This window comes from Panthera uncia (assembly GCF_023721935.1).
Source record: "Panthera uncia isolate 11264 chromosome B3 unlocalized genomic scaffold, Puncia_PCG_1.0 HiC_scaffold_1, whole genome shotgun sequence".
Taxonomy (NCBI): domain Eukaryota; kingdom Metazoa; phylum Chordata; class Mammalia; order Carnivora; family Felidae; genus Panthera; species Panthera uncia.
In genome coordinates this window covers 7877805-7894197 of record NW_026057582.1, presented here as the reverse complement: position 1 = coordinate 7894197, position 16393 = coordinate 7877805, and the positions used below count along the sequence as shown (strand labels likewise).

Below are 16393 nucleotides of genomic sequence, written 5' to 3'. Positions count from 1 at the left end.
CTGTAATATGGAGACAGATACAGTAGAGTTGCTAGGAACGATTGGGAATATTGCAAAGTGCTTGACCCGCTACCTGGAATATATTGAGGTTTCAATAAATCCTATTGTCATAATTATATTCCACAGTTTATTTCACCTGATATAGTGTGACCATTTTTGCACGCTACTACGTGTAATAATCACCTTTTTCTTTTTATATGGCATTGTATTACATTGTAAGAATGTAGTGCAATTAATCAGTCCTATATTACGTTAGTAGATATTTAGGTGGTTTCCAGTTAGTGCATTGTATACAGTGCTCCACTGAACAGCCTTGGATATCTTTTTGTATTATTCCTATGAGGAAGGTCAAATTCCGGAAGCTGTGGGGTCAAGGAGGTATTTAGATACCAAGCATTCCCCCCCCCCCCATAGGGTATAACCCTGGGATAGACACTGTTCATTTCAAGTTTATTGTTGCTGTACAGGAGTTTGGACCCATATTTGGCCTGTCTTATAATCCATTGTACCCCTATCCTAAAGTGGGTGGAAATTTGGATTTTTATGTTCTATTTCATATACTAAAACTGTGTGGTGAGTTAAAGAGAACATGTCTCACAATTTCAGGGCCTTTTCTTTGAGTCTTGTGTCCTGGTATCTCTAGTATTGCTAAAGGTGAAGTTTCTGGATACAAACTTTTTTTTATTTTTTTATTTTTTTAAATTTATTATTATTTTTTTAATGTTTATTTATTTTTGAGACAGAGAGAGACAGAGCATGAACGGGGGAGGGCCAGAGAGAGAGGGGATCACAGAATCTGAAGCGGGCTCCAGGCTCCGGGCTGTCAGCACAGAGCCCGATGTGGGGCTTGAACTCACGGACCGTGAGATCATGACCTGAGCCGAAGTCGGATGCTTAACCGACTGAGCCACCCAGGCGCCCCTGGATACAAACTTTTAAAGTTGATACATGCATCTTTTATTTTAATGAACATTGCCATATTGCTTTTTAAGATGATGTTCACTTCTTCTGTGATTGCGAGGAGTGCTCATTTTCTTACAACATTACCAATATCGTAGGTTTATAATAAGTCTTTCATTTTTACCAGATGTATATCGTTTTTCTGCAGTCTGACAGAAAAGTGTTTGTCCTGATTTACTTGCCTGATTTGCAGTGAAACTTTCTAGTTGATTAAAAAAAAAAAAACTCTTGGGGCGCCTGGGTGGCTTGGTCGGTTAAGCGTCTGACTTCGGCTCAGGTCATGATCTCACGGTCCGTGAGTTCGAGCCCTGCGTCGGGCTCTGTGCTGACAGCTCAGAGCCTGGAGCCTGTTTCAGATTCTGTGTCTCCCTCTCTCTCTGCTCCTCCCCTGTTCATGCTCTGTCTCTCTCTGTCTCAAAAATAAATAAACGTTAAAAAAAATTAAAAAAAAAAAAAAACTCTTTATGCATTATGACTCAGCATAGGTTGCATGTATTTTCCTCACTTGTTTTAACTTTGATACATTTTTGTTACATAAAAGCTAGAATATTTTTACGTAGGTAAATCTTTTTGTGTATGATTTTTGAGTTTTGTGTATCTTAAACATGGCTCTGAAAATAGTGTTCTTAATTTTTTTTAACTTTGAAATATCTCTAATTTTTCAATATTTTGAAATGGTATCTGAAATATACATTTTACAATGAGTAACTGAACCCATTTGAATATTCCATACTTTCTCACTGACTTGAAATGGTTATTCGTATGATTTGTACAAAGATTGATCAGACTTCGGATATATGGGCACAAAACAAGTTAACAAATCATACTATATTATATACTTAACACTATTTGAGTTAGCTTTACAATCATGTACCCTAGTGGTTCTTGATATTTCAGTGTGTACTGATTAAATCAGATGTCTAAACTTTAGAAATAAATATATAGCTGAAATAAGCAACCTATAGTCCTATGCTAGTTTCACAAAAGTGTTGATATTCTTTCTAAGTACCTAAATATTCTACTTAGAACCCTGTCTTGGATAGCCTAGCATTGGGAAAGGATGGACTTTTGAGTATTGGTTTAAAACTTCCTATGCTTGGAAACCGTTCTTTAGTGTTGTGGGTGTGTTACAGTTTTTAAATTCTAGTTTGCCATCCAATGTAGAGAAGAGAGGTCCAGCTTACTGGTAATATAACTAGTGGCAGAAGTGAGACTAGAGTGATCTGTAACTAGTAGCTGTGAAGTCAGCCCTGCTTCTTTCTATTTATCAGATTGCTTCTGAGTTGAGAGCAGACTTTGTAGACAGAGTTTTGGATTCTGTTGTCTGGGATTCTATTGTCTGAAGTCCTAGAGGTTTTTAAGGAAGCTGTGTTTTAGGAAGATACGCTTGGTAACCGTATGGATGGTGGACTGGCATGGCAAGGGAGAAAGGGGCAGGACAAGGTGCCAAGAGTCAGAACTAGAATAGTTGGAGTGGAATTGTTACACAGAATGTTAGAACAAAACAAAGTCAAAAGGAAAGGTGGGCGTGTGTCCTGTGTAAGCTTTGCCTCGATGAAAAGATTTTAACTATGGTAAAGGAAATATCCCGTGTCCTAAGGGAGAAAAAAATTGTGAACATACTTACCGCTGTGCTCCCCCACGCCCTCAATGTGCCGCTCTGGTGTTCACCAAAACAAGCGGGGTAGGGGAAGTAATGTTTTGTTGTCTTTTGTGATTTTGAGAGGGGTCAAAATTTGTAAATGTACTGTAAGTACATATACAAGTATGACTTTATACCTTGCTCCGATCCAGAAAGGATTAAGACGGAATGCTTTAGTTACATGTGAAAAACCAGCAAGATGTTTGCATTAAAGATTGGGTGAAAAGCGGGGTGCCTGGGGTCATGATCTCATGGTTCGTGAGTTCGAGCTCCATGTTCGGCTCTGAGAGCTTGGAGCCTCCTTCAGATTCTGTGTCTCCCTGTCTCTGCCCCTCCCCTGCTTGGGCTGTCTCTCTCTGTCTCTCAAAAGTAAATAAACATTAAAAAAAAAAAAAAAGATTGGGTAAAAAGGCAAAGTAAGGATAGAGATCTAAAACAGCAAGAAATTAGGATAAACTTCTTACAAACAGTGATACTTGGCTCATTGTAGAGAACTTGCTGAATGGCCACCAGTTTCACTCTCAGAATTCAGAGTGTCCTAAAGGCAAAGATAAATCACGTTCCTGAGATGAAAATAAACTGCTCTTTAGGAAAAGCATAAGTGTTCTTGATAGTAAAAACCTGAAAGAAATATTAATGAATCACAAATACTGTGGCTCTGTATCTAATGTGGTTTTTTTCCTCTTTGTTTTCATAATTGTAGAATTTTTATTTTTTAAATTTTATTTATTTTGAGAGAGCACACACGCACGCACTCAGGCATATGCAGGGGAGGGGCAGAGAGAGGAGAGAGAGGATCCCCAAAAGCAGGCTCCACCTGTTGGTGCCGACCTGATGTGGGGCTCCATCCTGTGAACTGTGAGATCATGACCTGAACCGAAATCAAGAGTCGGATGCTTAACTGACTGAGTTGCGCCCCTAGAATTTTATTTTTAAAATAGAATAATGTCTGAAGAAAATTAAGTACCGGCAAAAATGTCTCTAGAAAGTGATAGATAATGGGCAGATGTCTAATGTGTTCGAGAATGGGAGGAAGAGCTTTGTGTTCTGGGGATTGGTAGCTGTCCGGTGAATTGTTCCAGCAGAGTGTGTATTTTAGTTTTGTTAGAAACAGAACAGCAAATAAAGGATCCTTTAAATTGTTTTATCAGTCTACTTGATTTCTAATTTAAAATTGAATGGCAAACTCGACTTTCTCCATTTACAGTACAGTCATGGCTAATGTTTCTGCTTGGGACATTTTGGACATTCAAAGCATATGGCAGCCTGGAACTCCCTAGTCTAGCTACTTAAGCTAAGATTAAGTCATTTTTATTGGAGGCACAGGTGTCTTGTAACTTTCATAACATATATTTCTTCTTTTCCTTTTATTTGGTTGTGATTTATTTTTATTTATGTGTTCTTGAATTAGTATTATGTTCTATATGTATACATGTATAGATATGTACGTTTTTTCCTGAATTAGATGGGATAAATAAATGTGATTTTATTTTAGATGATGCGACTATATTTTGAATAGAGTAAATAGAAAGTCATAATTTGCATCTGATATGTTTCCCCATCAAAATGTTAATGTGGAAACTAATATAGAAATCAACATTTTTTTTCAAATTAGGGTGAGTAAACTTGATGTGAACTTAGAAATATGAGTCTATATCCTAATGTTCTGGTGATATTGTTGATGTAGACAGGGCCTTTCCAAGCATTGTTTTTTTGTATGAGAATGAAAAACCTTAATATTGAGAAAGAAAAACATGGGAAAGATAAGTGAGCCTTAACCTCACAGAGAATGGGTACTCATAGTTTGTTGATGATCCCAAACTCAGCTGGTAATGGATTTCACTCCTTCAGACAGGAATGAATGCAAGAATCCTATTACTTGCTCAAAACAAAAAACAATACAATAGAGGCTTATTACCTGAAGTTGTGAAAACATGAATTCAGTTCAGACTTGACGCGAAATCTCTCCTTACTTGAATCAAGTCTAGCTAAAATGAACTTTATACTTATTTTCATTTCTGGCTCTACTCATGTTAAAATCTTTTTTTTTTTTTTAATTTCTATTTTTATTTTATTTTTTTAATTTACATCCAAGTGAGTTAGCATCTAGTGCAATAATGATTTCAGGAGTAGATTCCAGTGATTCATCCTCTATGTATAACACCCAGTGCTCATCCCTACAAGTGTCTTCCTTAATGCCCCTTGTGCGTTTAGCCCATCCCCCCACCTACAACCCCTACAGCAACCCTGTTTTGTTTTCTATATTTAAGAGTCTCTTATGTTTTGTCCCCTCCCTGTTTTTGTATTTTTACTTCCCTTCTAAAATCATTTATAAAAGTATTTTTGATCCTGGGGTAGTCATGAAGGGTGCTAGTTTGCTTGGAGAAACTCCTAGGAAGCAAGAAAAATATGAGAGTGAATATATATAATCTCTTCGGGATATGTGGTTAAGTGTGCTGTTTTTTCATTTAATATGTAATTTACCGGAAATCAGAGTAGTGTGTGAAGGAGAATTCTCAAATGGTTACACAGTTTTGAGGGTTACCTTTTTGTTGTCAGTTTTGTGGAATCTGATGATAACAATTTGTTTATTGACAAAAACACGCACTAACCAGGACATGATGAATGCATTTATTGGGTTAATTTTGTATATTTTAATCATATGAGATGCTACATAAATTTGGAAAATAGAACATTAATGTAAGGTATAAGTGCTTGGTACTCACGTGAATCCCCAGCTCTGTGAATTAACATGGCTTTTGCATAGGTCTGCAGTTTAGGTTGCAGGAGTAGAAAGAAGGATCTGACATGAATTAATTGCTCTAACAGGTATTATATCTGACATACTTATTTAGTAAATGTTACTATAAAACCTGAGTTAAAATGGAGACAGTGCATAACTGGACCAGGAAACATTGACTAGATGATACACAGACCAATGGCTAACTTAGAAACAATCAGGATGGCTGTCCTGGCATCCTTAGGTCTGTGTTGGTATCAGAAGACAAAGTATAGAACACAGCCCAGCGTTCACAGTATAAACCAGAACCCAGTGGACAAGTATTAAATGCATAATGGAGCTTCCTGCATGGGACTCTTGCATTTGGCATGTTGCTGCTTAAGCGTAGTACTTCAATTTTTCTTTTTTGAACTTCAATTTTTTTTTTTGAATTTCAATTTAAAATATACATATTTAGAACTTGGAAAGAAAAGGAGAGGTGTGTATGTGTGTAAAACGAACACTTAATTTTTTAGTGAACAGAGTTGGGAAAAATAATTGATCCAGATGTTATGTTCTTTCCTTAGCCCTTTCCTCATTTTGTATGTTACTCGATTTTTTCCCCCCTAAGGTTTATTTATTTATTTTGAAAGTGAGCGAGCTCTTACATGCAAGCCGGGAAGGAGCAGAGAGAGTGGGAGAGAGGGAATCCCAAGCAGGCTCCTTACTGCCAGCACAGAGCCTGATGGAGGGGTCGGGGGGAGGGCCCAAACCCACGAACTGTGAGATCGTGACCTGAGCCGAAGTCGGACACTGAGCGGTCTGAAGTCAGCACTTAACTGACTGAGCCACCCAGGTGCCCTGGACTTGTTAGTTTTTAAATGATAATTGTGTTACTTACCTTTAGAGCTGTTGTCCATTGACTTAGAATTATTTTAACAAAAAATAAAAAACCACTGGTTTCATTGAAAAATTACTGGAGTCGAATTAATTTCTGAAAGCATTTCAAGCATGCCATGCCTTTTTTTTTAAGCCAGTTATATTAAAATCCTACTGATTGTAAAAATTGGGAATTCCTCTTAAACTGGAAAAAACTTTTAGACTAGCATCACTGTGGAAGTGTGAACCTCTTATCACAGATGTGTAAGGTTTAGTATGAATATAGTGCCTCCCACTCTACAAGTTATGTTTGTTATTTGCCCTGTATTTTCTGAATTTTATTCATTGTGAGTCAGGTACTAAGTTCTATTTGTGGGGAGTCTCTTGCATTGGTTAAATGGTGTTTTTGTAGCTTGTTAATCGTTGCTTTAGAAATAACTGTGTAACAGATTTTGGCTCCTTTTCCCCCCCGAAGTAAAATTTTTTTCAGAAATTCACTATACTCCAGATTGTATTTTCTCTACCAGTATGTTTGATCTGGATTTTTCCAGCTTATTTAGATACTTAGGTAGTGGCAAAGTTAAACTCTTTGGGGTGGGAAGAGAAATAAAGTTTTCTTTTTTGCTCACTTGCTTTTGGTTGGTTACTTTTTGTGGTAAGATGTCTTTGAGAGGAAGCTTTTCGGGTGGGCAGGGAACCATCTATGTTTAGCAATGCGTTTTATGAAAGCGGTTCTAGTTCAGGATTTGTTTCAAATTGTAGAACTTCTTTGGCAGTAATTGTATCCAATTTTGTTTGCAGTCCAGTTACAACGCAGGGATCACAACAAACACAGCCGCCACAGAAGCACTATGGCATTACCTCTCCTATCAGCTTAGCAGCCCCCAAGGAGACTGACTGCCTCCTTACACAGAAACTCATCGAGACTCTGAAGCCCTTTGGGGTGTTTGAAGAGGAAGAGGAACTGCAGCGCAGGTGAACTCACCCGCCCGCATGTGTTTCTTGTCGTGTATAATTTTTTTATTACTGTAATAAACTAGTTTTGAGGCCTTAACCTACTCAGAAAGCCAGAATTCTCCTCTGAAATTGGTTTTTTTCAGACAGCAGCAATACTTAGCAAAACCTGTTTTTTCTACATAGAATTTTATTCCCTTAATTTTGAATTTTGATCCTTTTGGGTTATTACAGTACAGATTTGTCAGAAGGGGAGTGGCTGCCTCAGCTGAAGGAACGTCTTGGCCAGCGTGACGTTGCCTGCCTGCATGTCGATCCCTACCGTGTGCTTACTTTCTGGAACTTAAAAACTGGTTACAGTCTGGGGAGCCGCCTATTGAGCACCGATTCTCATTTGAGTTAGTAATGAAACAGCTTGATACTTGATTGATATTTGCTCTTTTCAACAGGATTTTAATTTTGGGAAAATTAAATAACCTGGTAAAAGAGTGGATACGAGAAATCAGTGAAAGCAAGGTAAGGTGACGTATTCGTATGTGAAATAATTTGCCAGCTGAACACAGCAGTAGTCTTAAGTAACCCCGTTCTTCCTAGAATGGACTTAGTCTTCACTGCAGAGTTTGTTTTAGACCATTGGTTTGATATTTTGTTTCTAGTTATTTTGAAAGCTGGGAAAACAACTGAATTCAGTGACTTATAAGTACTGTCTGGTTGCCATATTTATAAAACTGAAACTCAGTAATTACTTATGCTTCACAGAAATAATAGATGTTTCCCTGAAGAGGTGCTTTAAAAATGTATATTAAGTATTTGAGAATCTTGTTACCTTTTAAGCAATCTTACAGCAACGAACAGTTTTTAGGTTTTTGGATAGTATACTCTCAAACTGAGTATGTTTAGTTTTTTATAACATTCTCTGAGTTCCTAAAACTTCATTATGAAAAATCATATATATGTATGTGTATATATATATATATATATATATACACACATATATATGGATATATATATATATATCCATATATATGGTGGTTGTATCCATGATGGGGCTTCTGGTAAAGGAAATAAATATATTCTCAGAGTTGTGTGGGGAATTCATTTGACCCATTTTTACAAGTTGCATAGGGGTGCCTGGCTGGCTTAGTCAGTGAAGTGTGTGACTCTTGATCTCAGGGTTGTGAGTCTGAGCCCCACATTGGGGGTAAAGATTATTAAAAAAATTGCATAGATAGTGGTAATTTTCCCAGGGCAGTACAAAATGCATATTTAATGTATAACACAACTGAAAAATTGATGGAAAGAGAACCAAGGGTAAAGAAAACCTGAGAGAGATGTTAACATAGAAGAAAGTCTTGGTTTTAGTCAAGTTTATAATATTGTTTTCTTGAAACCATGTGTATATATTTCAAGTAACTGATTAAAACTTCAGCACTGGGAGTATTGTAAATTGGAGATTCCGTGTAGTACATGTTTCTCATTGATAGAATTCCTGATACGAATGAGATTTTTTTTTTTTTAATCAAAAAACTTTTTTTAGAATATTTACTTTTGAGAGAGGGAGACAGACAGAGCGTGAGCGGGGGAGGGGCAGAGAGAGGGAGAGAGACACAGAATCGGAAGCAGGCTCCAGGCTCCAAGCTGTCAGCACAGAGCCCGATGAGGGGCTCAAACTCACAAACTGTGAATTCGTGACCTGAGCCGAAGGCGGACGCTTAACCGACTGAGCCACCCAGGTGACACCCCATGAAGGAGATTTTTAAAAGGAAGTTCTTTTTGAGCTGAGCAGAAGATGTCCAAACTTAAGTATTTTTTCCTCCTTTATCGAACTTCGTGTTTCCTTAACCTTCTGAGGGAAACAGCTATGTTTTAATGGCATTGTCTTAGATGTTTAAGTTTAAAACCGCAGCCAAGTAGACAAAGCCAGGACTTAGATTTATTTGATGTGAAAAATGCATATTGCTTCATTGATAGTTTTGTTTACCTACTTCCTCAAGTGCCTCCTCGTAAGTTTCTTTAACCAGTAATTCTTGATAGAGTTCTTCCTGCTGGTTTTTCTGAGGGTAGAACTTTTGTTTGGATTAATGAAAGTAATGCTCATTCCTGTTCAAATTTATTGGCGTCCTTTTCTGTATAGCTTAACTGCAAGTATTAAGTTGGTTAGAGAATGGGACTGAGGTTAGGCTTCATAAATTTTGATCTTTTGTGTTTGCCTTTTGTAGAGAGAATTTCTTCCTCAGTTTTAAGACTTGATATAGGATTTCTTGATGTTGACACTGTTGGTATTTTTGGATCAGATAGTTCTTTTTTAAGGTTGCTATCTATCCCTGGCCCCATTTTTACTAGATAAACCGCCCCTGTCTCCCCCCCCCCCCCCCCATCTCTCCAAATTATGACCCAAAATATTTCCAGATGTTGCCATATGTTCCTTGAGGAGCAGAATCATCCCTGGTTGAGAAACAGTGATTTAATATATAGTTCCAAATCATTTTTAGTCTTTTGGGAGGGGGGGACTTATATAAAATTTTAATTTTACTTCAGTTGTCTTGTTTGCCGTCTATATCCTAAGACTTAAAAAAAAAAAAAAAAAAAAAAAAAAAAAAAAATTTACAAAAAAAAATATTTTTTTTTCCCCCAAATAAAGGAATTTTTTTTTTTCTTTTTTGGGAACAATTTTTTTTTTTTAAATTACTATTATTATTATTTTTAATGTTTATTTATTTTTGAGAGAGACAGAGACAATGCGAGTGGGTTGGGGCAGAGAGAGGGGGAGGCACAGAATCTGAAGCAGGCTTCGAGCTGTCAGCACAGAGCCCAATGTGGGGCTCGAACTCACAAGCTGTGAGACCATGACCTGAGCTGAAGTCGGATGCTCACCCGACTGAGCCACCCAGGCGCCCCATGGGTAACGATTATTGAAATAGCTATAAACATGTTAATGTCTAAATGTGTACTAATACAGTAGCCACTAGCCACGTGTGGGTATTTCAGTTTAAATGAAGTAGAATTAAATATTCAGTTCCTCAGCCAAGCTAGCTGTGTTTTCAGGTGCTTAATAGTGAAGGGAAGCTGATGGCTACTATATTGGACAGTTCTTTAGAGCTTGCTTGTCCAGAAGATTTGTGTTTTACTAGGAAGTCAGTGTTCTCAGGTAGCTTCTTCCTAACTCCCTTTGTAGACCTATTTCAGCAGCATCTTACTGGATTCATTTAAATAACCAGGCCACCTTTGCACGTGAGGTTTTTAGTTTTCGAAATATAGGAAGACAAAAAATGTAATATTTTACATACAGATCGTCTGTTTTCTGTAGGTGATGATTAAAAGTGTCCTTAAAAAACAAGGGAGTCCCTGAATCTTTATGATTGATTGTTAGGGTTTTGGAGTATGATGAAGTAACACTGTTTATGTTGTTTGGGGGAGGTGAGGAATGATTTGGGGTTTGGTAGTGAATCAGACTTTACTGAGGAATTAGAAAGTGAAGAGAAACATTGACCTGGCACACGTTAAAATTGTTTTTTGTTTGGGCATGTATTATCCTTACTTCCAGTGTCATTAAATACTCACCATAGTGAGTACTGTGGGTCAGGAAGATGAGTACCAGAGTCAGGAGGATGATTTTTAAATGCTTTCCTTTCCTTTTTCTGGGTGTTTCTCCTCTAAGAAACTGTCAGTAAGTTTTCTGTTCAGTCATCCCACCAAAACCTTTTGAGAATCTGAACTATTATGTAGCCGTATTGGCCTTAAAGTCACTTTTGATATGGTAAAATTATATTGTGATGTACTATGGGGTATTCAATATGATCATTGAATGTAATCTTTTAAGCAGTCAGAATATGTGTTTTTTTTAATATTCTAACATTCATGATGGGTGCAACATCTTAGTCATGAATAAAAATGAGTAAAAATCTGCTTCTGACACCGCTCCTATGGAATTACACACTCTCAGTCCTCTTTTATAGCAGTTTCCAGAAATGTGGCAAAATTCTAAAGTGGTTTGGGTCACTAAAGAATGCTCATTAAAAGTTGGAAATTGCCTGAATTTTAAAATTGGTTGATATATGAAGGTCTGGTATTTTGTAGAGCTTATAGAGTTTGTTTTGCCTCCATAAATGTGCACTGAATTCTTACTTGGAGTTGTTTTTTTTTTTTTTTTTTCTTTTTTCATATATAGTGCTCTTTGCAATAATTTCCTTTGTACTCCCCTGACAAAATACCCATTTTTTTTGTTTCTTTAAACAGAATCTTCCACAATCTGTAATTGAAAATGTTGGAGGAAAAATTTTTACATTTGGATCTTACAGATTAGGAGTACATACAAAAGGTAAGTACTGTTTTAATTATCTTGAGACGGAGTACTTGTTTGAGTTCTTAAACATAATGACTCATTCATGTCAGTTACCTCTGTATCCTACAGCTTAGGTTTGCATGGGAGATAGAGTACTTCAAGGGGCCTAAAGTTGGTTAGGAAGATAAAGATGCCTTCTAAACCTGCACTGTCCAATACAGTATTAAGGAAATGAAAAAATTCAGTTCTGTACAGCATAGGGAATATAGTCAGTGGTATTGCAGTGACCTTGTATAGCAATATGGTAACTGAGAGTGGTGAGCACAGCATAACGTATATAGAATGTTGTTGAATCACTATGTTGTACACCTGAAACTAATACGAGATTGTGTGTCAACTGTACTTCAATTAAAAAAAAAATGCAGTGCCTCCCGTGTTGCAGAGTGCGGATATAGAACACTTCTCTCATTGGAGAGTTCTTTTTTGGACGGTGCTGTTCTCTATGTCATTTCCTCTACCTGAAGAAAATGAAGTTGAGAGATCAGAACAAAAATGAATTAAAGCTTTTAAAAAAGACCTGTGGATTTTCTTTTCTGCTTGCTTTTTTTTTTTCTCTTCCCCATGCTTTTTTTTTTCCCCCCACAGTTGTAAAATACAGTTAAGCAAAAAAGCGAACCAAAACAGTGTGTATCTGCAGCCACTGGTAATCACTGGCAATATTTTCTCATTTGCACTTGTAGTTTTTTCCTCTGTGCCAATAAATACCCAGTGAAAGTGTTGTCATGGCAGAGAACATTTATTGGGCTCCTTAATAATAAGCTCTCGTCTTCATGATCTTATTTATTCCTCAGTACTCTTATTCTCAGCTAACAAATAGAAGTCTGAGACTTAAAGAGGCAACAGGCTTGGACAGTTTCTCCCAGTCATGTCTTGGCGGAACTAGGATTCTTTAGCCATTAACCACAGGCTTCTGTGTTAAAAGCGTCTGCCAGTATAGTGTTCTCTTTGTTCTGGCCTCCTTCCTCCCCATCTCCCGCTGCTCCGTGCCAGTGGTAGTTAGTGCATTTGCCTCTGATGTGTCCTGTACGGGTACGCTTTTCTCTCTTTCATGTATGTGCTAAATATACAGCCTTCAGAGTAATGCCTTAGCTATTGAGTCTTCTAGGAGAATGACTATGTTGACCTGATTCCACATTGATCTCTCCCTTTTAGGATCCTAGTTCTTGATTTAAGTCATCCCTTTTGTGTTTCCCCTATGTACTCTGTGCTGGCCTACTATCAGGCACTGAATTTGTAACAGATATCTTACATTGGTCTGCCTCTTTGATTCTTGCCAGTGATCCTTTTTGAAGTTTATTCTATAGGTCCCATTTAGGGTCCAGACAGAGGCCTGTAAGTACCAGTCACAGAATGTGTAGAAGAAAATCGTGTGTGTGTGTGTGTGTGTGTGTGTGTGTGTGTGTGTGTGGTTTGCTAATGAACATGGCTATGACTAGCAACATCAGGATGTTGGTTGTATTCTTGAATAGTTCTCCCTCTTCACCATCAAAGTCCTATCTGAGTCCCCTTTGTTTGACTCCCAGGCCACCTGGGCCGCTATAAATAGGATGCTGTAGGAAAAAAGATATCCCATCAATTAAGATGACGTTTTCCCTATATTGACCAGTACTTTCTTTAAGGGGAAGGGCACATTTTTAGAGGCTCACCGGTATAATGTTAACAGATTCGCAACATCAAGTACTGCCATGATAAGATGTAAAATAATTTTCTTGTAATAGTAATTAGTGGTTGATGGGCTTAATTTTTTTTAGGTGCCGATATTGATGCGTTGTGTGTTGCACCAAGACATGTTGATCGAAGTGACTTTTTCACCTCATTCTATGATAAGTTGAAATTACAGGAAGAAGTAAAAGATTTAAGAGTGCGTAAATGTTTGGGGTGAAAGGGGAGGAGTTGTAAACATCAGTGAATTGAGTGAATTTTATGGTGTAGCCATCATTTATTGAGCTCTTGCAGTTTGCCAGACCCTTTCAAGTGCTTAACATGTATGCTTGCATTTTACTCTTTACAACAAGTCTGAAATCATAAATTTAATCCCATGTACAGAGTAGGAAATAAGGCAAACAAAACAAACATTAAGCGATGTAGCCACAATGACGTATCTGAGTGGCAGAAATCAAGGATTTGAACCTAGGTTTGTCTGATTCAAGAGCCTAGTGTCTTAAAGCTAGTTGCTGAGAACCTAGTCTATGTCAGGCATTTTGCTAAATTACGTATAAGCAGTTTCAAATAATCCCATTCACTTACAAGTGCTAAAACTAGCATAGGTCTAATCTGTACTTGCAGAGACACTGAGTTTATTTAATTTTCTTACAGGCTGTTGAAGAGGCATTTGTACCAGTTATCAAACTGTGTTTTGATGGGATAGAGGTAAGGCAGTTCTTGCTGTGTGTAATTTTGATTGGGGTAGGCTGAAAGTTTATTTTAATTGCTGAGTTGGTGTGATACTAAAATTTTTTGGGGGGGGTGGTGCCTAGGTGGCTCAGTCGGTTAAGCGTCCGACTTCAGCTCAGGTCATGATCTCACAGTTCGTGAGTTTGGGCCCGCATTGGGCTCTGTGCTGACAGCTTAGAGCCTGGAGCCTGCCTCGAATTCTGTGACTCCCTCTCTCTCTGTTCCTCCCCCGCCCATGCTCTGTCACTCTCTCTCCTTCAAAAATAAATAAAAACATAAAAATTAAAAATTTTTTAACGGAATTGACTCCCTGTTCTTTGTACAATATCAGTTTTAGTCTTTTAAAAAGAGCCTCATGAAATTGAGAGCTAAAATATAGGCAGCAATAATGCAACATTGACTTTGAAATGCTTCTGTGGAACCATTTACTTGGTAGGTTCTCCACATGCAAATTTTATAGACTTTTAGTCTCATTAAGGCAATAACAGAATCTATTTTTGCAGATAGAACTTTGCCTTGACCTCATTTAAATGAAATATTTAAGAAGTTTAGAGAAAACTGTGACCTGATATTGTGTATGCAGAGATATTTTCTGGGAGGGGAGGATTTAGGAGTTCAAATTCTTGAGATGACACTCATTTCTGTCTGCTACTTTCCACATTTGTAGAGAAGGCAGTTGGAACAAAGCTGATAAGACAGTGAAGCGCCTTCAGTTACCTGTGTCACTCCTGCCGTATGTAATGGTGCTGGGAAGCCACTGGTAGTCATAGTGCAGATTGTAAAATTCTGAAAACTGGAAGGGTAATACTTTATTGTTTACCAAAAAAGCGACTTCTGTAATTGCTACATAAGATGCCCAGCTCCATCGTCCTTGAAAAGTAGATATAAAATGAGTACACGTTCAATGTTAAATTTAGGAAAGGTCCTTAATAAGTTGACATAAAATGTTAAATTGAGTAAAGGTCTGTCAGGTTTAGATAGATTTGTTGTCAATGTTTAAATAAATATAAAACCGTCTGTAACGTATAGCAGTGCCCTGTTTTCCCCAAAGGAACGTTATCAAAAGATAGGAGGTTGTGTTTTGGTGGAAGACCCAACTCAATTGTGTAAACTTTTCAAGATGGAGATGAAAATCAAATAGTTACTCGAAATATTTAATGTATTCGTTTTCTGTCCATACGTTATATAAAAAAAACCGTTTTAGGGAATGTGTTTACATTGCAACATTTTAAAAATCATTTTATCCTAACTTTTTTTTTTTAAGTTTATTTTTATTAGAGAGAGTGAGAGCGCGTGTGCGCCATGCACCAGTCGCGGAGGGGCAGAGAGGTGAGAGAGACAGTCCCAAGTAGGGTCCACGCTCAGCGCAGAGCCCAACACGGGGCTTAATCCCATGATCGGGAGATCATCTTAATGGACTGAGCCAGCCGGCCACCCCCATTTTATCCTAACTTTAATTGGCAGTCTCCTTGAGTTGCTTTTTGAGGTATCTGTTTTTGTAAGCACATGATCATTATTTCTGTCTATATTGGAAGAGCTATTTGGATGTTGGAATTTGTTTCAATGGAACTTTTTTTTTAATTGCTTTTAATGTTTTTTTATTCTTGAGAGAGAGACAGAGCATGAGCAGGGGAGGGGCAGAGAAAGAGAGAGAGAGGGAGACACAGAATCTGAAGCAGGTTCCAGGCTCTGAGCTGTCAGCCTAGAGCCCGAAGCGGGGCTTGAACTCACAAGCCGTGAGATCATAACTTGAGCTGAAGGTTGTACGCCTAACCGACTCAGCCACCCAGGCACCCCTCATTGGAACTTTTATCCTGTGCCACGAGGAATTATTTATAAAAGTGTACAGCTGTTTTTCTGGTCTATAGGTGCATGTTTGAGTGATTTTTCACAATAAGCTCTTAAAATACTGCTTTTTAAATTGATACTCTAAGAGGCTTATTTTAGACATAGACAGCATCCGAAGTTTTAGAACCATGAAATCATGCCCTCAGGAATAACAACCAAATCCATGCTGTTTCTTCGTGCTCTCACCTCTTCTTGAGGAAAAGGGAAAAAGTGTTGTCCGTTTCATTCTCTAAGCCTTCAGAATTAGCTAGTGGTTTTTTTTTGGGTTGTTTCTATTTAGTCAAAACTAAGTTGGGGAAACATAGTGTAATGTTACAGATATGTAAGTTCTTAAACATACGGAGCCCCCTTTGTACTGGCAGCTGTATTTGGGCTAAATGTAGGGATACTGGCCTTGTATTTGGGCACTGTATTGGTTCGTATATGATCAATTCACAGTTCATATAGAGGGAGAACTAAACAGTTAATTTTTGCGTTAATGAACTTTAGTAAATAAAACTTAGTAAGCATGACTAAAATGACAAATAGGTATTTATTCAAGTTCTCTTTCATAGTGCTATGTTTTAACATCTGATTAAAATCCCTGTGGTACAGGGGTGCCTGGGTGGCTCAGTCGGTTAAGCGTCTGATTTCGGCTCAGGTCATGATCTCGCAG

General features: G+C 37.7%; 1 protein-coding gene across 7 annotated transcripts in view; it reads left to right on the top strand.

Annotated features, from left to right (window-relative positions):
- Positions 1 to 16393, top strand: part of PAPOLA (poly(A) polymerase alpha) — a 62224-nt gene that overhangs the window by 10757 nt on the left and 35074 nt on the right. For all 7 annotated transcript variants that reach the window (XM_049612199.1, XM_049612197.1, XM_049612193.1 and 4 more), the window contains exons 2-6: positions 7002 to 7175; positions 7604 to 7670; positions 11391 to 11472; positions 13248 to 13357; positions 13813 to 13866. In XM_049612199.1, the coding sequence (XP_049468156.1) occupies positions 7002 to 7175; positions 7604 to 7670; positions 11391 to 11472; positions 13248 to 13357; positions 13813 to 13866 (487 nt within the window). The remainder of the gene's footprint in view (positions 1 to 7001; positions 7176 to 7603; positions 7671 to 11390; positions 11473 to 13247; positions 13358 to 13812; positions 13867 to 16393) is intronic.